Here is a 23,462-nt window from a genome sequence, read left to right as displayed (position 1 = left end):
TCATACATAGCAATGCCCGGATAATAAGCCGTAGCTCTCATCAAATATCATGGCCGGGGAAAAACACCACCATAGCAAAAAATATTATACCCACATGGAGCAACCTGACCCCATGTTCCTTTAGGAAAACATAAACCATGACCACCTAAGCAAACTACCCACCCAATCCAAACACTCTCTTAAGCGACCTGCGACTAATCCCCAACGCCAGACTACTACAAACGACCGAAATGCTACTCAACGCCATGGCCAACGCTGCCCAGACGGGGCTTAACCTCCAATGGGTATCAGTGACCACAAGCTCCCCACCCACCATCTCATGCTTATGTCCACTAACGATCGGATAGAAGACACCCGCAGCGACAGGCACCAAGCAGCAGTTATAAATCAGCGCCCAACCAAAGTTCAACTTGACGCGGTTGAAGACGCGACGACTCAGCAGGACAAGTTGCAGGATGGTATCGAGCTCCGAGTTGAGGAGGATGAAACTAGCGGAGTTCATGGCGACGTCGGATCCCGACGCCATGGCGATGCTCACATCTGCTGCGGCGAGGGCGGGGGAGTCGTTGACGCCGTCGCCGACGAAGGCGACGATGGAGCGGTTGTTGGTGGGGGCTCGTTGACTCTCTGCTTCGGAATCTGTCTGTGGGGTGAAGTTGTTGTTGCTGTCTTGGATTTGACGCACGAAGTCGGCTTTGCCTGCTGGCATTACGTTCGCCATGACGTTGGAGCGCGGAATGCCGACCATGTCGGCGACGGCGTGAGCAGTTGTTTGGTTGTCGCCGGTGCACATGTATACATTGACTTTGCGCTTTTGGAGCTTGGAGATGACTTCGATGGTGTCGGGTCGGATGGTGTCGGAGATGGCGAAGACGATGGCCGGTGTGAAGGAGGGTTCGTTTTGGGAGCAGAGAGAAAGGATGGCGGTGGATTTACCGGCAGCTTGGTACTTCGAGAGTGTTTTCGATAGGTGGCTTTCGTCGTAGTCTGATGTTTCTAGGCTGTGTAGGAGACGTTGGTTGCCGATGGCAGCTTCGTATTGAGTGGGTGTCTCGGATTTCTCGTTGGGATTCGGCACTGATACAGTGAACGTGCCTTTCATTCCTTGGCCGGATCTTTCTTCGATGTCGGCGCTTGTAATTGTGACAGAGGGCTTTTCCTTGCAGAAAGTCGAAATTGCTCGAGCGATCGGATGGTTGCTGCTTTCTTCGAGCTTTCGGGCAAGTGTCCAAGCTACCTGTATTACGTCGGGGTCCGAAATGAGGGCTTCGTGTTCGGATACCTGCAAGCTGCCGCCCTCTGTGAGGGTTCCCGTCTTGTCGAACACAATGGCGTCGAGTCGGCTCGCTTCTTGGAACGCCTCGCCTCCTCCTTTGACCAAAATACCCTGCTTAGCAGCTAGTCCGCCGCCAACGAAAAGTGCCGTGGGGGCGGCAAGTGCCAGACCACAAGGACAGGCCACGACGAACACTGCGATCGCAAACTCCAATGCCCAGAACGTCCAACCGCCGCGTGCAACGTCAAGGTAATCATCAGGCAGTGTCCCCGAAAGGCCGAGAGCGAGCCAGATGACGAAGGTCAGAATGGCGATCAGGGTGATGATTGGGACGAAGTGAGAGGTCAATAGATCCGCAACCCGTTCCAGCGGCGCACGTCTGCTCTGACCTTCTCGCACCACGGAGATGATTTGATCCAGCATCGAGGAGCCCCCAGTTGCAGTGACCTTAACTTCGACGGGCTGACCGACGTTCACAGATCCGGTGTAAACTTGATCACCTGCTGACTTGTGGACCGGTTTCGACTCTCCTGTCAACGAGCTTTCATCGAACTGGTATGAAGCAGTCCCAACGACGACACCGTCCGCAGGTGGTGAGGCGCCGTGAGGTATGCTAACTACATCCCCAATTTCTAGCAGGTCAATGTTGATCCGCTCATAGCCATCTTCCGCAAGTCTGTTTTCGTCACCGGGTAGGTCTGTGTCACTTGCGTTGATTCTCAACAAAGCCTCTGTCGGGCGCAGCTTTCCAAGAGATGCGACCGCATCCCCGGTCTTTGCTTTGCTGTACGCTTCCATAAACCGCCCAGCAAGAATGAACATAGTGAGAAACACAACCGTGTCGAAATATGTTGAACTATGTGTGTTGGACGCTGAGCCCATCGCGGCGTCCATGATAAGCACAGCTAAAGACGCGACATAGGCTACGGTCGTACCGGCAGAGATGAGTAGGTTCATGCTCCCAAACCGGTAAAACCTGCGAAGGAGCGGTGCACGACTTCCAGGACGCCAAAGGGAGTAGACTTCTTTCATCGCACGCACGTGGAAAATATCAGCACCATAGAACATGACCGGGGTTGTCATGATAAAAAGGGCCCATTCGAGGCGCGAGGCATCTCCAGCCCACATCGGTTCTTCCAAGAATTTGCGAACCTTGTTGTTTGACGACACCAAGCTCATGAATACAATACCCAGGATGAACGTGGGGATAGCCACGAGCAGAACAAAGATAAATCGGGTGAACAGTCGGCGTCTTTCGTGGCGCTGCATAGCTCGGGACCGATCTTCGACGCTCGGAGGACGATAAACGGTGGCAGTGAAAGCATCGTGAGCCGATTCGATTGTCCGAAGTATACTCCTCACTGTGAGAGAGGGTGGCTTTGGTGTATAGGTAACCGCAAGAATCGGATTCTTGACGGACAGGTTGCCATCGACTTTAACATCCGGGAAAGCTTCCAAGGACTTGACAACTTTGTCAGGACAGTGATGGCAGAACATACCATCCACACGGATGGACAGTGTCCTTTCTTCCAGAGGCTCATCGTTGCTATCTGCCACCAGGGCTGTCACGTTATCGACCGAAGCATCATAGCCGAGATCTTCAATCTTTTCCACGATCTCATCAATATGATCACGCCCTTCAAACTCAACTCTGCCACTGTGGGTCAAGAGATTGATCGAAACAGTAGTGACAAAAGAAAGCTCTTCCAGCCCTCGGGTAACTGCCCCGGAGCACGAACCGCACGTCATGCCGCCGATAGCAAGTTCAGCGACGAATTTCGAAGGGGCCTCCTTGCGTGCGGGGGTTGTTTTGATCATTTTGACCTCATCAAGCGATGCTTCGAAACCGATATCTTCAATCTGCTCGACAACCTTGTCGATGTTTGACTGCGGGCCAGTAAAGATGACAGTAGCACTGTTGGTAAGGAGGTTGACAATTATGTCTTCGACAAAGTCCAACTCTTTGACTTCATTCGTGATGCTGTTTGCGCATGAAGCACAGCTCATACCTCCAATGCTCACACGAGCGTTGAACCTTTCCTTATCTTCCGGCGTCTTGGGCGGCTCCACGGGTGTAACTTCTTCGGCTGACCCCCGGGCTACTAGACTCTGTACCTCTGACTGGGTTGGACCGGGCTTTCCACCCGTTCGAAGACCACTATAGCGGTCGCGAGGGCGGCGAGCAGCATCTGCCAAGTCCTCGCCGGCCGCGAGGCTATCCAGCTCTTCTTTCCTGCAAGCGTCACAGTTGTCAACATGTCGGCTTCCCAGAGCTGGATTTCGGTGGATGTTAGGCTGGGTAGTGAACAACACTGAGTCGCGGGGTAGCCATGAACTTGTATCAAGTTCCGAGATAACTGATCCTCTGGGTTCATATGTAGTGACATGGTGAACCTCGAAGGCAGCTTCAACCAAAGCCGAAGCAAGGCGTGACGGGTCTGTTTCGGCGCTGTGAACGACGCGTACTTCGTGGGTGAGAACCGACACATCGATATCCCTCACCCCATCAATGTCTGATAGAACTTCATTGATGTATGCGACGCAAGAGGAGCAATGGATGTTGCTGACAAAAAAGATGCTTCTGAGAAGTCTCGAGTCCTGTCCAGCAGGAACTCGAGAGTTGGTGTCTGCTGCCGACGGCGACATTGTCGAAGGGGGGAAGGGAAGAAAGGAAGAGATAAGGAAGGCACAGGAAAGACAGACTCAGTCACTGCTTTAAAGCCCTGCCTAGCAGTAAGAGAGCTTGGTAGGGAGAGAAAGTTGTTTGATAGAATGAAACAGAGAAGGCGTCGACGGCGGGTCTTGTCAGTTGATGTCAAAAGACTCCGGAGCTCTAACCGGGATTTGACACCCCCACGAAGACGAGACAGTTAATGCAACACGCCTCGCTGGCGTATTAGCGCAGGGGAAAGCCTCTCGAGCAATGAGAGCGACAAGTGGACAGGATTGCGAGGTAAGATGTTGCTTTTCCTGTCTGAGATTGAGTATTGCCTACTGACAGCGGCTATGGTTGCAGATCGCAATTGCTCAGTCAACAAGTAAGGGATGAGGAAGGGCGAACTCTCTACAAATAGGCCAGAAAAGAAGGAGGGAGAGAGTGGAAGAAATATGAATCATCATTAATATCATGTTTCTGGGTTCTTCGATCAGGGAAGGGGGGGAGGAGGGAGGCAAAGCTGCGCGTTTTGTGCGTCAAAAGAAGAAGTGAGGATGTTCTGGGGCCGCGCACAAATGGCGCATTCCACTCCAGTCATTTACCCACTTCACCCTCCACGGAGAAGAAATGCTACTGTGTGTAGGTGATGTAAGTCATATGTACCAAATGTTCCTGGATGAACGATTCTTATCAAACTTCCCCATCGTGGGCGCATGTGATTGAAGAGATCCATTCGAGCCCTCTGCTGGTAAACCGGCATTATCTCCCGATACTACGAGTATCCCTGTGGAGGAGAGTTTAGACAAAAGTGGGAATTACATATGTGGCGAAATTTTTTAAAGCTCCGGCATTTGGTTGATCTGGATTGGCTCACTAAGCAGTTAGCGGATCTTTTTGGTGGATTCGGTCCCAGTTTAAGCTCCCAGGGGAAAAAAAAAAATAAAAAGATGGATGGAAGTTGAAGATGCGATCGTCCAGATTAGATTCGGCTGATCGAGGAGGCTGCTTTAAACGCCTATTTTCTTAGCCTAAATATATAGAAACAACTTTTACAAACTATGAAGTGAAGCTTTGCACGTAACTTTCACTATAGAATGCTGTGGTTCTCAATAGCTGAGGGCGAAGTGGCAGATAGTACTAGTAGTAGCTAGCTGCAAACAGCCTAACATGGCCTAATGAAACGGTACCACCGGACTTTTAACAGATAAGATAGACTGGAAATTATCCCCAAATTGAGAATTCGAAATGAAATAAATAAATCCACAGTTCGGAAAGGGTATTGAAGCAGCTGCAGGTCAGCTAGCCTGCAACGGGGATTGCAGCATTTGCGGAAAGTGCCTCCTCGGGGACTCGAACGAGAGACAGTGAGGAATGAGGCAGAAACGAACTTCGGCCTTCAAGACACGGCGTGCCACGTGACTCTTCCATTGGACCACCGCGACAGGCGCGTCATAATTTTCACGTCGGTGATGCGTCGCGCCCACTTGAATCACCTCCATTTCATTCTTCCCTTTTTCATCAACTACTTTTACTTATACTCCCCAGCTGCGGGTTGATTTCTATACCCGGTTTCTCTTCACGATTTCTAGTTGGTCCAGTGAATACGGGGTTTTGGTTATCTTTCACCCGTATAACACCCCTACCAGCCCCCCCTTATAACATCTTGAAACCCCGCCAGAGTGTTCTTTGTGCGGTTTGTTCGCTCTTATAGCCCCTCCGTCTGGCTCGTCGCTGCACCTTCAGCTCGACGATTGGATCACGCTACGTCCAGGATCATTGTGTGGACCATATAGGCATGATAGACCCTGTGTGATTGATTATCTATTCTTCTTTATCTTATTAGACCAACCTACTACCACCGCTCGTGGACATCATCGACCCCCCAACAGAGCCATCCCGTCGCATTTACAATGTCCGTCCCTAGGCCTGGGATGCGTGCTCCCATTCCCCCACGCGGCGGCCCAAGGCCACCTATGGGAAGACTAGCCAGTCTGAAATCGCCCAATCCAACTCCAATCAGGCGTCCCCAGCCAATTTCTCGGCCTCAGCCTGCCAGGCCAACTACCCACCCCAAAACCTCAACTTGCCCTAACCCGGGCTGTCCTGCCCCTCACATCGTAGAGGATGACGGCCAGAAGGTTTGTTCCGGGTGTGGTACTGTCATCAGTGAAGCAAACATCGTCTCCGAAGTGACTTTCGGGGAATCGTCGTCAGGTGCAGCAGTCGTTCAGGGTACCTTTGTCGGCGAAGATCAATCCCATGTCCGCAGTTATGGCCCTGGCTTTCAGCGTGGAGGCGCCGAGAGCCGCGAGATTACGGAACAAAACGGTAACCGCTACATCACTCAGCTATCTCGTGCCTTGAATATTCCAGAGAGTGCCATGAAGGCTGCTGGTCAGGTGTTCAAGCTGGCAGTCGGGTTGAACTTCATTCAAGGTCGAAGGACCAAGACTGTAGCTGCTGTGTGTTTATACATTGCCTGTCGTCGCCAGGATGGCAACACTATCATGCTCATCGATTTTGCCGATGTCCTCATGATCAACGTCTTCAAGCTAGGCCGGACCTACAAAGCACTGCTTGACGAGTTGCGTCTGGGTGGTAATGTCTTTCTGATGAATCCGATTGACCCGGAGAGTTTGATTTACAGATTTGCCAAACAGCTTGAATTTGGGTCGGCTACCATGCAGGTGGCGAGCGAGGCGGTCCGTATCGTACAGCGGATGAACCGCGATTGGATGACGACGGGTCGTCGTCCCGCTGGTATTTGTGGTGCCGCCTTGATTCTTGCAGCCCGCATGAACAACTTTCGTCGCACTGTTCGAGAGGTTGTCTACGTCGTCAAGGTCACCGAGATCACTATTAGCCAGCGTTTGAACGAGTTCAGCTCCACCGAAAGTGGTGAACTTACAGTCGACCAGTTTCGTTCCGTGCAGCTGGAAAACGCGCATGACCCACCTTCTTTTGCCAGGGCTAGAGAAGGACGAAAGCCATCACGCTCTTTCAAGAGACGGCCCACGGAAACGGCTGCCGAGATGGAGAGTGATATACAGGAAGCACAACAACACAGGCGTGTCGACTCAGACGGATTTGCTATTCCTAGTCTTCCCATTGATCCGGCATTATTAGCGGCCAGCAGCGGCCAACGTCGCCAATCGACTGCCTCTGCTGCAAGCGAAACCATTTCGGATGCTGGCGAGGAGCACGCCAAGTCTGCTCGCCAGAAGGGTCCGAAGAGACCCCCGCTCCCAGCACCTTCGCCAGATCAAATTGCATCGGAGGAGGCCTTGGAGAATGAAATGACCGCGCTGTTGTCCAAAGGATCGAACATGTTTGACACAAGTGCCGGTCCTCCGAGGAAGGTCGTCTCTGACAATACAGAGATCGACGCTGCGGAGTTTGAATCGGATCCGGAGGTGTCTAATTGTTTGCTTTCTCCTGCGGAAGTTGAGATTAAAGAACGGATCTGGGTCCATGAGAACAAAGATTATCTTAGGACCCAGCAAGCTAAAGCGCTCAAGCGAGCTCTGGCCGAGGCCGATTCTCACCCTGGCGCGGACGGTCGCGTGCACAAGCCGCGGAAACGCCGCCGTGGTAGACTGGGCGACGTTACTTATCTTGAAGGCGAAGGTGAAGACGCCGATGGCCGCAGCACTCGGGCTTCCACCCCTGCCGAAGCTACCCGTCGGATGTTGGAGAGAAGAGGGTTCAGTAAAAAGATCAACTATCGTCTTTTGGAGTCCCTATTTGGCGATGAAGGGGCCGACGAGGCCTCCAAACCTAAGGAAGAGAGTTTGAGCCGAAGCCAGAGTCGCAGCCAAAGTGTTGTGTCACGCCGCAGCGCCAGTATCGAGCCAGAGGCGGCCTCGAGGCGTACCCGGCTTGCAACCCCCTCAAGTGGCCAACCTGCTGGAGCTTCTTCGTCTACCGCGGGCCCGGCGCGTGGCTCAGCGGCCCCTGCTGCTCAGGCCCTGACGGATCAAGGTGGGAAAGCGAGTCAGAATGAGCAAGTCCTCGGTCCCGCAGATGGAGCAAAGAACGAGTACTCGGATGACGAACAAGAGGATGACTACGACGACGAGGATGACATGGAGGATGACGGAGTTGACGCGGCGCTTGCTGGAACCTATGGTGACTATTATGACGAGGGGAGTGATTATGGCAGTGATTAAAGTTGCGATGATAGCAGGGTTGTATTTCACCGCAAGGCATGTACATAGAGTCCGGCGCCAAGTCGACGGGAATTTGATACCCAGTCATTCCAGGCTTAAATCTTGAAAAGCAAGTGATGGGGCATATGATCTAACTCGCTTGGTTCCTTCCTTGTTGCTTGTCTTGCCATTTTGAGGCCGATATCACGTGTAGCAGGCATCGAAACGAGACGAAACGCGTAGTCTGCAACTTCATCTCCCCACCTTATCCCAGGTCCATACACTCCACCAACTGCATCATCTATGCCATCAAACCTTGTATCTCTTCCCCTCTTTTCGGTCTCGAACATTAATCCCCCATTGGTGGGTGTGTGGCAACTCACCACTTGGAGGCAAAGCCTAGCAGAACCCTATTATCAGGAGGCTCCATCGATACCATCGACTATGGCCCTGTTAGCAACCCAGAATGTCAGTAAATTTGGAACTATTAATAGGTTTCTGAGCTGCCTAGATTGTGACTTTCACGATCCCGGCAGAATTAAGGCAAGGGGCTCCCCCTTCTGGGAGTTTGATGGTGCGAGTTTGTGCGTACAGTTCAACTGCCTGCTGTTGGAGGGGATCTTTTCGATATACGACAGCTGGAGCACATCGATCTACACTTGAACTCCTGTAACTGCTTCTATGTGCTGACGCTGCATATGAGTCATGGTGTGTGGTGGTGATATATCTATCCTGGAAATGATATTCGAAGTCTCCTAGCCTTGTGCCAGTCGGAAGTCGATCCTCCGCAGACCCTGAGGAATGTACAAGGTGGGCAGGTCGTATCGTTGAATGCTAGCAACCCGTCGTCTGACTCGCTGGTTCTTGTTGCAGGTCCGGTTCTCCATCCTATTGCGGCATTTACCGGTCCTTGGTATGGAGGATCCTGCGTCGATCTACAATGGGTTACTGGGGCTTCAGATATCCGATGGGGATACTACCTCATCATGAGGAGAACTATTCAGACTATTGCGCTTCCTGCGCACCAAATTTGTGTGCCACGGGTCCACAGAAGTCTTGACCCCCCTGGTTTTCGCGGTTAATGACGAAGATGGGATCCCACTAAGTGCATATATAAATATCGTACTTCCAGTATACATTTAGCTTGAGGTTCGATTTCAGTCGCTGACCTTCCTCGCTCTGTTCCCACGGTTGCGATTATGGTCAGAATCAATATGTACGGACGGGGGCTCAGCCTTCGGCTGGCCATCATGTTCACCTGCCAAGCAGCATTCGCCTTATTCGGTGAGATACCTGATGAACGCGCCTAGGGTGCAGTATATGTTGACCCTCAGTTTTGTCATGGATAGGCTACAACCAGGCAGTGTTTTCTGGGATTATCAACAACGCTGATTTTCTCTCCATCGTCCACCATCCCACTACAGCTGTAATGGGAATCATAGTGTCTATATACAATCTAGGCTGTCTCCTTGGCACAGCGGTGGCCTTCTTGACAAGTGACAATTTAGGTTTTCGAAAGTCCGTGTGGCTTGCGATGTGTATAATTATAGTATGTGTCTCCCCAGACTCGCTTTTCACATGCAGATGCTAATGGCGCTTTACAGATTGGGGCAACGGTCCAGACCAGCTCCTACTCCAAAGCGCAGTTGCTCGTGTCCCGGCTCTTCACTGGGATTGGAATTGGCATCATGACAACGACCGTGCCGGTGTACCAAGCGGAATTATGTGAAGCACGCAAACGAGGAATGTATGTCTGCACTCAACCTCTCGCTGTCGGTGTAGGTATTACCATCGCGTACTGGTACGACTATGGTATGAGCTATGTGGATGGACCTATCAATTGGAGGCTGCCCATCGCCAGTCAAGTGATCATCGCAATTCTCGTTATCATATTGATCTTAGGGTAAGTTGGACTGCCACGCGTTGTCCGAGCTGAGCATGTCATCTCACTTTTGTTGGACAGACTTCCGGAGAATCCTCGGTGGTTGTGCCGTCAGCATAGGAGGCAGGAGGCCTTGCAAGTTTTAAGCGACTTTTTTGATCTACCACTAGATCATCCAACAGTGACCCAGGAGGCTGAAAATATCTTCAGGGCCATAGACGATGGTCGTCCAGAGTATAAGTGGTCAGAGATCTTCAAGAAAGATGAGCTTCATACGGGTCGACGAATCTTGCTGGCGTATGGGCTACAGTTTACGAACCAGATGGGAGGGGCTCCCTTGATTGTCGTAAGTGAACCTCAAGGACACTGCATAGCAAAAGCTAACTCTATGCCCTAGACCTATGTCACTACAGGTAAAACCTACGGTCATTCCTCCCTGTGATGTCCGATCAATGGCTGACGACATGCCTACTCCTAGTCCTTGAAGATAACGTGGGCCTCGACGCCAAGTTGAGTTTATTGCTCAGTGGAGTGATCCAATTGATGTTTGTCATAGGTGCTGAGGAATTCCGGCCCATCCCCACCGCAGCAACAGAGCGCTGATCGTGTTACCGTAGGTGCTTTTTATCCCATCTTTTACTCCGATCGATTGGGACGGCGGAGCCCAATGATGTGGGGATCCTTTGGCCTCTTCGTATGCCTACTCATGATCTCCATTCTTCTGTCCTTCAAAGGTAAGCCCGGCGTATGGCTCGGAATACAGAGTTAGGGAATTGATCTAACACCCGGCACCGGCAGGGACGAACCTGGAAAAGTCGACCGCTACGGCCTCCGTGGCTTTCTTCTTTCTGTATATGCTCATCTATGGGGCCACGATTAATTGCATACCATGGGTATACGGGCCAGAGCTACTGCCCCAACAAGTCCGGACAAAAGGGTAGGCCAGGACACTCACCCCATTCCAACCGGTGGCGGGCCACTTTGGTCTGGAGTAGGGCTAACTCTCAGCACCGCAAATAGGCAAGCCATCGGAATTTCGGCTAACTGGCTCTGGAGCTTTTTCGTGAACATGATATCTCCGACGCTGATCCGAGACCTGGCATGGAAAGGGTATCTCATCTTCGTCGCCTTTAACCTCGCCTTTATACCGGTAAGTTCGGGACATACATTCCGATCCCCCCATAGCGCCACCAGCCTGCTGATGAATGTTTGCCAACGTCTCAGATCGTGTACTTCTACTATCCCGAAACAGCTAACTTGAGTCTCGAGGACATCGATTCCTTGTTCGGAGTGCAGAAGGCACAGCCTATTCGGGAGGATGACAAAGGGTTTACCTGGGTGGAAACCAGACCCGTGAGCTAAGTTGGGCCGGGAATGCAAACGAGACTGATAAGGACGGCAATTATGTCGTATATTAGTTCAATCCTTGTCTCTTATGAACCAAGGATTCACAAACAATAGGATGGGCCATGTAGTGGTTGATGGCGCGAGATGAAGGGCAGGAGAATCTGGTGGGCAGTTTGGAGGTGGTGTTTCTGGGAGGAGATTCATGAACCCTATTATGGCTAAGTCTGTATCTGGCAAAAGCTGGCGATCTTGACCGCCACTTGCTACTTCCCCTCCCACATATTCACTCCTCTCTCCCTACAACCAAAACATAGAAAAGTATTATCTTGATAATTTTTTTTCTTTCATTCATTGTTTCTTTCCAAGTCTTGACGATATGTGAAAATGGCAAATATATATCAACAATCAGAGAACCAAAGGAGAAAACTTGAAATGAAACCAAAAAAGCAGCAACAGATTCAAACCCATGTGACCCAACCGGCCACATGACCATACCCATTCCCAGCCATCCCACCACCAACCCTTTGCGCCAAAGAAAGAATAAGATCAAATCCAAAGAAAGAAAAGGAAAGAAAAGTTCCACAAACATATGTCAAATCCGAATTTTAATTACGATGGCGAAGCGAAGATGACAGACACACCACCATCAGGAGAAGAGGAAAAGCGGAAATCAGAAATTTTGCTGCCGAACTGGTGGGGGTAAGAGCGGTTTCGGTCGAAGTTGAAAGTCGCTTCCGCTGTATGTCCGTCGATTTCGTTGGTCGATCGGGTTTTTTTGGTTCAAGGCGTAAGGTGTTAATGCGTCGAGAAGTGCCTTTTCTGCTGCTGATAAGACTGCTGCCAATGGCTTACGCGTCGATCTCCATCCCCGTCCCCATTCCTACGCTGTTGTTCAACCCCATGCCGTTGCCGTGGTTCACGGGCTGGGCACAGAGAGTCTGGAGGAGTGGAAGACCTGATTCTACCTGATTCGCGCCCAGCAGGTTCTGAGCTCCCATCGAGGCCATGCCGTTGTTGAGCGGCCTGTCTGCGGCATTCAGGATCTGTGTGCCTTCGAAAACGATGGGAGACGAGCGAAGGTTCATGAGGCAGGCTTCCCATGTGGAACCCACGAGCTGTCCTTGGGTGAGGTCATCGTTGAAAAGATAAAAGGCCGGTGTAGGGGAAACCCCCATTGGTGTCATTGGTCGTGCGGTGACAAGATAGGCATTCAGCGCCCGGTTCTTCAAGAGGATCTGTGAATCGGCCAGGTACGTCGCGAACTGCCGATCAATGTACTTCTTCCAGCCGCGCACGGCAGCCGCCATATCGGCGTCATCGGTCGCAATCCGCTGCCAACTGATCCCGAGGAGACGCGTAGCGTCGTCGACAGTGGGTTCTTCGGAGCGGTTACCCGCGTTGAGGATTCGGCGATTGTCGTCTTGCTGGTCGGTGTTTATTTTGCGCTGAATGGAGGAGAGGGTGATATCGTCAAAATTGGAAGCGGCGGGATCCAGACGCTGAGCTTTACGGCTAGCAGATGGACTGCCGGAACGACGCGACGAGACCGGGGCAGCGGTGGTGACATTCTCAACAGTCTCTTCATACCACGTGCCAGTCTGGCTTTCTGCTGAGATGGCCATCTTGGTGCGAGGGTTGAGGAGAACCATGCCTTCGCCATAGATGGGCTCTTCGACCTCTTGCTTTCTGGGTTGCGGAGCAGAAGCAGCCACGATGGACATGGGAGTGCTGCTTCCGTTCATGGCTTCTTCGAAGGAATCTTCGTCACGCGACCTCTTGCGGGAGGGTCTGGATGGTTGGAAGGGGTTGTTGTTATTGGAGAAGAAGGACCGCGACTCTGTGTCGTGGGTGAACTTGGGCTGGCGGGGGAATTGAACAAAAGCGTGGTCCTGGGGAGGGGATAGGACCATCGCCGGGCCATCAGAGAGACCGTTCAGCAGCATTGGGCACATGGTGATGAATGCGAAGGCGTGGTCGAATGCAGCGACTACGAGATTGAAGCGAAAGGGAGCCTGTTCTGTCTGTCCAGTGAGCTAGAAATGAAGAACGAGAGCAACCTATGGATCTTGCGATCCAAGCTGTGTATATAAGTTATGGTGTGGCACCCAAGGGAGAGGACGAGAGGTGATGCGCGAAAGGGTGAAGAGAGGCAGGCAGGCAGGTGACAATGGAAGGGTACGAGATGGGAGATATGGAATATAAGGATGAAGGGTATCAAGAGGTAAGGATATGAGCAAGATGAGATGGGAAAATTGACCCAAGATACAGTGAGAACGACGTGCAGGAGAGGGAGGAAGGGAAGAAAAGAGAGAGAGAGATGGATGGAAGGAGGATAAACGGAGGAAGGAGAAGATGCGCAGCCGAAACGAAGAAGCGAACCACGGGATCACCGGCTAAGATGTGGAGGAGAAGAAGCGGAGGGAAGGAAAGCAAGAAGGGAGGAAAGTGTGGGAGGAAAGCGAGGAACCAAACGAAACACGCGAAAGAAGCAGAAAGGAAAGGAGAAGAAGAAGCAGCAGAAGCTGACGGATGCGGACGAGAGAGCGAGAAGTCAGTGTGATCGGAGCTTCTTTGGATGCGCCTTGCGATCCTCCATTCATCATTGCGGAGAGCAGGATTTGCCATTGGCCAGAACCGTGTATTTACCGTGCCATACGCTTGTGACGCCTGCCATTTCCGCGGGAGGTCTGAGAGTTTCGCAGGGATTGTGCACCCCTTGGCGTGACTGCATACCATACCGTACAGTAACAGGTGACGGGATCCACCGGGCTCAGATCAACCCGCAAGGATGCGCTCATTATTGGTCGAGGGGGAATCGTCCCGGGCAACGATGGGGTGGGCTCCACTCGCCAAAACTCATTCTCATTGGCTCAATTGGCACGCCTCGTCCGCGCGGCCGCCCTCACTGGATGCAAGGCCATTGGCCGAACCACTCAGCTCAAGCCCGAGGCTTTCGATGCGCCGTGATTGGCTCAACCCTAAAGGCCCGCACTGACTGCTGACTGACCAGGGGGTTGCCAGCCAAGGAACTTTAGTAAGTAGTAAGTTAGCCAGAACTTGGCCCAGCTTGCCCCTACCATGTGATGCCTCAGGCACCTATCCGAAACGAACACTTGGAACTTGACGAAATTCTATTCATTTGATGAGAAGGTTCCCCTCGTAAAGTAGTCAAAAAGAAAAATCCTATAGTAACAGGAGAATGGGATGACGAGCAAAAAAGGTCGCGAAAATGATATCCGACACCTGAACTTCCTGCTAGTTTCACACGTCACAAATGGTCATCGAGCCAAATCGCGAGCAATACACCGACAAAAATCCTTCTAATAAAATAAATGGTAAAAGGAAGAAGAAAAAAACAGGGTCGCGAAACGAATAATTGTGAAAGCCCCGTCGGATTCGAAATCCATGTCGTATCAACCGTGTCTTTCTGGGCCCGGCTGCATTCCCCGCATGTGGCCGGCCCAGATGCACCCCGCATCCCTATTCGTAAAGAACTACCCCGGCAGATGAAATATTATCCTTTATAGCAGTAGAGCACCATACGTATCCAAGTATGGCGGAAGAAAAGCGAACGTGACACGCGGGTAGAACTTTTGCCCCCCGGGACCTTCTCCAGTCCCCATTCCCCATCAACATAAGCTACCACTCCTGGCTCACCTCAGACGGCGCCTGAGTATTAAGACAGGCGCATGGCTGGATCCACCTGGACTTCTAATCGGTCCTTTAGGCATTTCCAGCAGTAGCACCACCGAGCATACCCTTGACGCTGGCAACTTGCTCGGGGGCGTAGCTGGGGGCCATGGAGCCCATGAGCAGGAAGAAGATGAGGAGGATAGCACCGAACACGATGAACTTGCGCTGAGCGGGGTGGTTAACTCCATACTCAGCCCAGGCACGGTTGGCCTGGCCAGTGTACTCCTTGATCTTGTCACCGCCAAGCTTGTAGTAGACGAGACCAACGAGAGCAATCGAGTAACCGAAGAACTGGGTGAGGGTGACGGGGGTCTGCCAGATCATCATGGAAGCAGCGACCAGAAGGATATCCTTGAGGACACCGCACAAGGTCATGACGAGGGAGGAGGTCTTGCCAATCTGTGTGGATGCGTCAGTAAATTGATCCCCATGTAGCAACGCGGCGAAAAAGCGTTTCTTACCAGGAAGACAACGGAAACGTTGAGGAGGAAAGCAACAACGGCATTGGCCAGCAATGTCCAGACACCAACGTTGTAGATGTGGCCCATGGTAAGGTTGGGGACCTCAAGGAAGAGAGCAGTGACACCGTTCATGACAGCACAGACAGGAGCGAAGTAGTAGAGAGAGACAAGAGGGTCCATCTTGTACTCGGCAGAGCTGAGCAGGCGCTGAACCATGACCAGACGAGTGGCCTCGAAGACAATACCACCGAGCTGGAAAAGGAATCCGATGAAGACAAAGCGGATCTCACCGAAAGAGGCAATGATGACACCAAGCACGATAACGCTGACGTTCATCAGGACCTTGAGATTGACAGGAGCCATGCCCATACCCCAAGTAGCGAAAAGAACAGCAACGGGGGTAGTAGCCTGAGGGGGAAGTTAGCAAGGGAAACTCTTGCTGGACATTGAGCGACTGACCTTGAGCATCTGGATGAAGGCAACACTCAGATACAAATAAGTCACATTACCGCAGATCAAACTCAGACTGAAGAAAAGACCGATCGGAACAATAGCACGAAGGTAGACACGGCCAGTCATCTTCACGGTCTTCCGTCCATCGAGCAGAGTGGTGGTGCGCGCCAGAAGCTGGGTCATGAAGGTCGCAAATGCCAAATGCCATGTTGTGAGGATGATAGCTAGATGTCGTTAGTTGGACTGCGGGACGATATCGAGATAAGTTACGAGCAACGTACGAAAACCTAGGAACAGAGAGAACAATTAGCGATATGGTCATCAAAAATCGGAGCCACCGAGTGTAGAACTTACGGAACTGGGCATAATCAAGGATATGCTTGTTGAACAAGATGACACTGGAACTCAAAGTGATCCAGACACTGATATTATCTTAGTACTCTTTCCATTCGAGTCCTTCAATCTTGGTGTAGCTTACCCGACATAGACAGCAGGGTGGAAGGCAGGCTTCGGGGGCTCTGCCTTATCAACAGCGGGATTGACGGTGGGCAGGGTAGGCTCCGGACGAGAGACCTCTCCGGAGGTTCTGGCTTTTTCGCCCTCAGACATTGTAAAGGTGCGAGTCTGGTCGGATAAGAAACGTTGAAATTCAAAAGGTCGCGGCCGTAAAAGGCTGCTTTGTCCGAACTTGGCGGAGGCCACGGGTAACGGTTGTCAAGAAAGGACGTAAAGAGAAAAAGGAATGGTAGGCAGAGAAAGGTGGATAAAAAGTCGAGAAGCCTAAAAAGTCTGGAAACGAGTGAGACTAGAGTTGGACAAGAAAAGGATAGTAAGAGAGTGAATGAGAATAGAACGGGTGTGAAGAAGAATGGTCGGGGTTGGAGGAGAGAAGAGAGAAGAGGGAAGAGGGAAGAGGACGAAGGGGGCTGTTTGGTTGATGGGGGGGTGTCCGTTGAGGTAATTTTCAACTCTCGGGTAAGCAAACAGGGTACCAAGAAGAGAGGTTACTTACGGCTGGATTTCCTGTGGGATGGCAGCGGGAGTGAAGAGACGGCTCGGGAAGCGCAAGTAAAATTATTTAGGGGGGTGCCGAAGAGGAGAGAGTCAGGGAATTGTGAGGCAGGGAAGAAAAGAGACGGAGAGTGTAAGAGCGACGGAGAGAGAAAGACAAGAGAGAGAGGGCTGGGTCCGCATCAACACCGAGAGGGCAGATCGTGGCTCAGGACACGATATGTCGTTCGTTGGTCGTCTTTCTCACAATTTACAACGAGCCAGCAGTAGTGGTTAGTACTGCGCTGACCGTCAACTTACATACTGGACTAGGAGTTAGTTTCCCTCTGGACCCGGACCTGAATCCCCAAACTTTAGTGGCTAGCATGCATTCTACTACATCTTCCTAACCTATGGACGGATGGGTTGGTTGGTGGGGGGTGGGAGGAATGAACCGGAACCAGAGTCAGTGTGATAATGCTAGCATTTAGTTTAGTTACTGTAGTAAATTGAAAGGTACGGTGGAAGTAGACTACTAGATAAGGAACCAATTTTAACCTTGCCGATTTAATACTTGATGTCTCTCTGCATCCATCTATCTATCTGCCTTGCCTGGTCTCACATTGAGCACTTACAAGAATAGTTGATAGTAGTATACCCTTTGGACTGGTTTGTTGTGCATATATTCCCAAGATTTGCTGGAGAATTATAATTAGATACCATTCGTATGCTACCCCATGGACGCCGAAGCAGGTGAAACACCACCAGTGGTTCTGACGGGCGGTTTCGAGTTCTAGGCTGGGAAGAACAAGCCCATCGCGGTGGAGGCCAAAAGTGGAGTGACGAGGGGCGAAAAATTAGCGGGCTGGAGACCCGGCACATACACTTGTATTGCAGCAAATTGTCCTCGCAATGGCCACAACTTGAATTCAGTACCGTAATGGCTTGGTTATTACGATAGTATTCTACCCAACTACCGCTGTTGGCACAACCAAGCCCCCGGGTACGGAAATGGTATGAACAAATTGTAACAAAACATTTGCCAGTTCCAGACCTCCATCTGCATTCTGCAAACGTCGTCAACTTTCTACTATCGACTTCTATTTTATACTTCCTGTCCGTTCTCATCATCATTGACTTGCGAGCCTTTCTGCATCATTATCTCTATGCTCGATGCTGCCGGTGTTTGCCCGACCCTCACCGCGATTCTCAATGCGTATTCGATATATTGCTGTCTAATTGCAATCTGCGAGTGGATGGACGACCTTGAAACCATCTCTCGGTACGGCCGTGGGGCGAGGCAAATGCTCATCACTCTCGTGGCGAGTTCTGCTGTCCTGACGAGCGCTGGTGGTTGGTGTCAATCTCCAGGTCTCCACCATCGGGGGGGCCCAGTAGTCGCTGGTTGTTGCCCCTTTTCCGCTCGCTCTGGCTAGAGATAGGCTGTTCTGGTTATTACCATTATGGGGCCCCCCAGCGACTTTCCTTGGTAGGAAACGCCATCTACACTCTTTTTGGCTCTTTGCCTATTTTTTTTATCTACTCGTCTTCACCCCTAATTTGATACTTCTGGTTCGACAAATGGGCAATTACTATCTGCTGATTGAGTACTCCTCTAGACTACTTGTGGATCAATCCATATTGTGTCCGATAAGAACGTAGAAGGGGAGAGGGGGGAAAACAAAAGAAATGTTAATGGAGGGGAAGGACACATCAACACCGACTTGCGACAATCACTGTTGATCAAAATTAACGCCGGCTGGTTTGGTGCAGGATGCATTACGCAAGCAGCCCGCTAGGCCAAGCACTGTCTTACCCGCGTTCAGCGGCCACTTGCTCATAGCGCCGCCGCAAAGGTCCCTTGCGGGTGGGGAATGCGGCGATCTGAAGGCTGAGGGGCCTGACGCCATCACCATGGTTCAATGGCGTTTAGAGCAAATGGTACGACGGAGCCGTCCTTAGGTTGCCCGTTCCCTCAGGGACTCTTTCCCAGACCCACGAGGGTCCGCATAGTTCTGTTGTATGGAGTCCCGTGCCGACGTGTACCATCCTTCGGGTCCTGGTCGACAATATGGATTGTTCGTGTTCTCGGTCTGGCCATGGTTACTGTATGGTTCAATCAATAGCATACAGATGTCCATGCAAAGTTCTGACCAGGATTCGCTGCTTGCGCGTCCGTCAGAAATAAGGGCATTGACAGGAGGGTCAAATTACGAAAGCCTCAGGGGGCGAAAATTGAAGCTTTTGTTAGTGTGTATTTGGTCCCTCAGTCCCTGAGTGGGTGACAACTCCATCTGCTTGCATCTCAAATCCCAGACAGGTTAAGCTGATAACCGTTGTGTGCGCTTCTGGAAAAAGATCCTCTCTGTCTTTCCATTTCAAGAAGGACAACAAGTGGAGCCGTTCGACTGTTGCCCGGCTCATGTGTTCCCTACTTATCTACCCTGAAGTTGACAGACCGTCAAATAGGGGACGATCCATGTTGCCGATGCTCGCCATCGACGTCCTCCTGGACCAGTTAGGTCAGGTCCACGCCGCTGCGGAGTACTAGATACGCAGTAGGTAGTACCTTGCGCAGGAGGCAATCGACTGCCACTGGTCGTAGGGAGTGCTTGGTTGGCCGCTCAGCAGGGATGTGCGTACACAACGGATACACAGCTCATTTCTTATGACTTGCCTGCAGCTTTTGATGAAGGTGATCGAGCTATCAGTTGCACGGGATTGTTATACATACTGCCCACGGTTTTCCGTTAGTGGTATATGTCTTTCCTGTGAGCTTGGACCTAGCCTCCTCTTCTGAGTGTGAAGTTTCGTATATATCCGAGGGTCCAGAAGATGAGATACCAGACGGCAGCAGTGATCTATCGAACGGAATTCATGATGCTCTCGTGGGGTACACAAGATCCATCGCCGAACTGCATTACCGTTCTTGGTAAACGGCAACCGTCGCTCCGCCAGCGGATGGAGCTCTACGGAGAAAAAGCAGATGCTAGGACTCCGTAGGCCGTAGAAGCTAGAGACCCTTAAAACCAAGAATGAGCAACGCGCATGCATTCCACTAGACGATAGCCCCTGGCAGGCCGGTGCCTGCCGAGAAAACCCCATGGATCCCGTATCACAGTGCTTGCAGGTGGATGAGCTTTGACGCCGGACTTGGGGGGTGGTGATGCTGCTGCATTCAGATATAACGATAAGCAGTGCGACAACAAGGGCCAATCGTACGATCGGAATTAGCGGAATATTCATTATTGCGGTAGTAGGCGTCTGGCTGGACGCAGTCGGATACTATTCTTGAACATTTTGATGCGTTCATGGGGCTAGAAAGGGCTATTTGCCTGCTGGGCTACGGAACGATTGCCTAGCTATGATCCAACGAAAAAGCAGCAAACGCGCAGATGGCGCAAGGAAAGGTGTATCAATGGTTGGCAACCCGGAATATTTTTTGGGTTTATTTTATTTTTAATGATATTTTTATCTTCGTGTACTTTTTTTTTCACTTCTTTTGTAATTACCCAGAACGAATGAATGGTGATTGCATGAATCGATCAGCCCCGACCCATGCGTCCTCCAGACCTTTAAGATGAGGGATGATTTGGATTGATTGGGGTTGGAAATTAGCTTTGTCCCCTTTGCCCCTTTTCCAAGGCTCCGCGACTGGGGCTTCGGCGACACGTATTGCTATTAATTATTAGTCGACTTTTTTTGGGGAAATCCGATAATCCGATTGCTTGATCTATTAGGGCCTAAACTTGAAACCGATTCCAAGCGCCCCCCACCGCTTGCTTGTCACGTTTCGCTTTCCCGACCGACCGCAGGACGGATACACCTATACCTTCCCGCCCATCTCCCTCCCCTTCTTGCTCCCTCCATCACCAACCTCTCTTCTCTCTCTCTCTTCCTCCCCTCTCATCTCTCTCCTTATAACTCTGCTGTCCCTGCAGCTTCACAAGGCTCGTTTTCTATGCTCAGCCTCGCCCGCAGGACTTTGAACCGTGTCCCCAGCTTTCAGGATATTCTACAAGGCAGGATGACCCACCCCGATATGTAAGGAGACCTTTCCCCTCCCTCCAACGGCAAGCTTGCCTTCACTACAACAAGAAGCTCATTGGAACAATTGCTGACCGTTGTCTTTGTGCTTGAATTCAGCTCCGTCGACGTTCTCGTCATTGGTGCCGGCCCTACTGGTCTCGGTGCCGCGAAGCGTCTTAACCAGATTGTACGCATTGCGCGCCCCCTATCGTCTACCTTCACTCGAATAAAGGCTAATTGGACAATTCGCGGGTGTAGGATGGCCCCTCTTGGTTGATCGTTGACAGCAACGAGACCCCTGGTGGTCTTGCTTCCACCGATGTGACCCCCGAAGGCTTCGTATGTTGATTCCCACTTTCCCCTCAATGGGCAGGCATTGCACTGGTCAAGCAAACAGCGACTGACTCGTGACAATCACAGCTCTTCGATGTTGGTGGTCACGTCATCTTCTCCCACTACAAGTACTTTGACGACTGCATCAACGAGGCTCTCCCCAAGGATGACGACTGGTACACCCACCAGCGTATCTCCTACGTCCGCTGCCAGGGCCAATGGGTTCCCTACCCCTTCCAGAACAACATCTCCATGCTTCCCAAGCATGAGCAGGTCCGCTGTATCGATGGCCTGATCGACGCTGCCCTCGAGGCTCGTGTCGCCAACACCAAGCCCCAGAACTTCGATGAGTGGATTGTTCGCCAGATGGGTGTCGGTATCGCCGACCTCTTCATGAGACCCTACAACTTCAAGGTTTGGGCTGTGCCTACGACCAAGGTAAGATACGCTGGACCACATGGCAAGTAACGGTGTGCTGATTCTCATTAGATGCAATGTGCCTGGTTGGGTGAGCGTGTCGCTGCCCCTAACGTCAAGGCCGTGACGACCAACGTTATCCTTAACAAGACCGCTGGTAACTGGGGTCCTAACGCTACTTTCCGTTTCCCCGCCCGTGGTGGTACCGGTGGTATCTGGATCGCTGTCGCCGACACTCTCCCCAAGGAGAAGACTCGCTTCGGTGAGAAGGGCAAGGTCGTCAAGGTCAATGCCAACAACAAGACTGTCACCCTGGGTGATGGCACCACTGTCGGCTACAAGAAGCTCGTCTCCACCATGGCTGTCGACTTCCTCGCTGAGCAGATCGGCGACCAGGAGCTCGTTGGACTCACCAAGCAGCTCTTCTACTCCTCCACTCACGTCATTGGTGTCGGTATCCGTGGTACCCGCCCCGAGAGAATCGGTGACAAGTGCTGGGTAAGTTGACCTTCGATGTAAACCATGAATGACTTAAAAACTAACATGATCGTTACTAGCTCTACTTCCCCGAGGACAACTGCCCCTTCTACCGTGCCACCATCTTCTCCAACTACTCCCCCCACAACCAGCCCGAGGGCTCCAAGAAGCTTCCCACTCTGCAGCTTGCGGATGGCTCCAAGCCCCAGAGCACTGAGGCTCAGGAGGGTCCTTACTGGTCCATCATGTTGGAGGTTTCCGAGTCTTCGATGAAGCCTGTCAACCACGAGACTCTCCTGGCTGATTGCATTCAGGGTCTCGTCAACACCGAGATGCTGAAGCCCACCGATGAGATTGTCTCCACCTACCACCGCCGCTTCGACCACGGCTACCCCACCCCCTCCCTGGAACGTGAGGGTGCTCTCACCCAGATCCTGCCCAGACTCCAAGAGAAGGACATCTGGACCCGTGGTCGCTTCGGTAGCTGGCGCTACGAGGTCGGTAACCAGGACCACTCTTTCATGCTCGGTGTTGAGGCTGTTGACAACATTGTCAACGGCGCTGTCGAGCTGACCCTCAACTACCCTGACTTCGTCAACGGTAGACAGAACACCGAGCGTCGGCTGGTTGACGGCGCCCAGGTTTTCGCCAAGAGCCAGGCGCAGTAAAGGGTTGAAATGTTAATAGAATTACACGGGTTTTAATTTTTTTTTTTTTTTTCTTGAATGATTCCAGGGGGCAAAAGATTTGTTTAGAGATCTGATTACGATCAACGGGAGCCACATTTCGTCATTTTTTTTTTACTTCTTGTTCTATCTATTTAACTTATTTTACCAATTTTCTTTTTGCTCTTTGGCTCATTGAAAGCGATGTATGGGAGATGTTCTTGGCATTTTTGTGATGCGTATCATCATCCACTTTTCAGCCGTCTTTTGCTCCATCTACTAGACATGAATAGAAGTTGCTTATCAAACGCGTGTCTTTCTGTTAGGGACTTAATTTGCTGATTTACGTATGCCGGTTACATGTCTCGCCGCGACCCCGTGGAGATCAAATCCAGCTTCATGACAGATGACACATGTATCACCCACCGAAGTGAGGCAGTGTGTGCAGCACATCAGCCCATGCAGGGCGTTTCTATTTTCGCTCACTTCTCTCCCGATCAAGTATAATAATGTGATATATACCATGGAAGCATCGCAACAACAGAGTATGGAGTATGGAGAACGGAGTAGTATGGAATACATCAAACCCACACACATATGGAGTCTTCTACTACAACTTCGTACTTATGTACACC

General features: G+C 51.4%; 8 protein-coding genes across 8 annotated transcripts; 3 read left to right on the top strand and 5 right to left on the bottom strand.

Moving 5' to 3' along the window:
- Nucleotides 1–154: 154 nt before the first annotated feature.
- Nucleotides 155–3,922, bottom strand: AKAW2_10737S (putative copper resistance-associated P-type ATPase; the record flags this gene model as incomplete). The annotated part of the gene is made up of 1 exon (XM_041690512.1): nucleotides 155–3,922. The coding sequence occupies one exon, from the start codon at nucleotides 3,920–3,922 to the stop codon at nucleotides 155–157; it is 3,768 nt and encodes a 1,255-aa protein (XP_041537457.1).
- Nucleotides 3,923–5,842: 1,920 nt separating this feature from the next.
- Nucleotides 5,843–8,101, top strand: BRF1 (transcription factor TFIIIB subunit BRF1; the record flags this gene model as incomplete). The annotated part of the gene is made up of 1 exon (XM_041690501.1): nucleotides 5,843–8,101. The coding sequence occupies one exon, from the start codon at nucleotides 5,843–5,845 to the stop codon at nucleotides 8,099–8,101; it is 2,259 nt and encodes a 752-aa protein (XP_041537456.1).
- A 1,178-nt stretch (nucleotides 8,102–9,279) lies between these two features.
- AKAW2_10735A (sugar transporter-like protein) lies at nucleotides 9,280–11,324 on the top strand (the record flags this gene model as incomplete). The annotated part of the gene is made up of 10 exons (XM_041690490.1): nucleotides 9,280–9,364; nucleotides 9,430–9,629; nucleotides 9,685–9,983; nucleotides 10,044–10,308; nucleotides 10,360–10,375; nucleotides 10,441–10,518; nucleotides 10,580–10,696; nucleotides 10,761–10,899; nucleotides 10,983–11,112; nucleotides 11,187–11,324. 10 exons carry the CDS (start codon nucleotides 9,280–9,282, stop codon nucleotides 11,322–11,324), a joined length of 1,467 nt encoding a protein of 488 aa, XP_041537455.1.
- A 268-nt stretch (nucleotides 11,325–11,592) lies between these two features.
- Nucleotides 11,593–11,898, bottom strand: AKAW2_10734S (uncharacterized protein; the record flags this gene model as incomplete). Its single annotated transcript, XM_041690479.1, has 1 exon — nucleotides 11,593–11,898. One exon carries the CDS (start codon nucleotides 11,896–11,898, stop codon nucleotides 11,593–11,595), a length of 306 nt encoding a protein of 101 aa, XP_041537454.1.
- A 259-nt stretch (nucleotides 11,899–12,157) lies between these two features.
- On the bottom strand, nucleotides 12,158–13,261 carry AKAW2_10733S (uncharacterized protein; the record flags this gene model as incomplete). The annotated part of the gene is made up of 1 exon (XM_041690468.1): nucleotides 12,158–13,261. One exon carries the CDS (start codon nucleotides 13,259–13,261, stop codon nucleotides 12,158–12,160), a length of 1,104 nt encoding a protein of 367 aa, XP_041537453.1.
- A 1,771-nt stretch (nucleotides 13,262–15,032) lies between these two features.
- On the bottom strand, nucleotides 15,033–16,099 carry AKAW2_10732S (uncharacterized protein; the record flags this gene model as incomplete). The annotated part of the gene is made up of 3 exons (XM_041690457.1): nucleotides 15,033–15,401; nucleotides 15,464–15,871; nucleotides 15,923–16,099. 3 exons carry the CDS (start codon nucleotides 16,097–16,099, stop codon nucleotides 15,033–15,035), a joined length of 954 nt encoding a protein of 317 aa, XP_041537452.1.
- A 51-nt stretch (nucleotides 16,100–16,150) lies between these two features.
- On the bottom strand, nucleotides 16,151–16,525 carry AKAW2_10731S (uncharacterized protein; the record flags this gene model as incomplete). The annotated part of the gene is made up of 3 exons (XM_041690446.1): nucleotides 16,151–16,203; nucleotides 16,271–16,338; nucleotides 16,395–16,525. The coding sequence occupies 3 exons, from the start codon at nucleotides 16,523–16,525 to the stop codon at nucleotides 16,151–16,153; spliced, it is 252 nt and encodes an 83-aa protein (XP_041537451.1).
- Nucleotides 16,526–20,867: 4,342 nt separating this feature from the next.
- Nucleotides 20,868–22,830, top strand: AKAW2_10730A (protoporphyrinogen/coproporphyrinogen oxidase; the record flags this gene model as incomplete). The annotated part of the gene is made up of 6 exons (XM_041690435.1): nucleotides 20,868–20,950; nucleotides 21,053–21,122; nucleotides 21,194–21,274; nucleotides 21,356–21,706; nucleotides 21,758–22,183; nucleotides 22,243–22,830. 6 exons carry the CDS (start codon nucleotides 20,868–20,870, stop codon nucleotides 22,828–22,830), a joined length of 1,599 nt encoding a protein of 532 aa, XP_041537450.1.
- Nucleotides 22,831–23,462: the final 632 nt, after the last annotated feature.

This window comes from Aspergillus luchuensis, chromosome 1 (assembly GCF_016861625.1).
Source record: "Aspergillus luchuensis IFO 4308 DNA, chromosome 1, nearly complete sequence".
Classification (NCBI taxonomy): domain Eukaryota; kingdom Fungi; phylum Ascomycota; class Eurotiomycetes; order Eurotiales; family Aspergillaceae; genus Aspergillus; species Aspergillus luchuensis.
The sequence above is the reverse complement of the archived record's forward strand: the minus strand, read 5'-3'. Positions and strand labels throughout refer to the sequence as shown.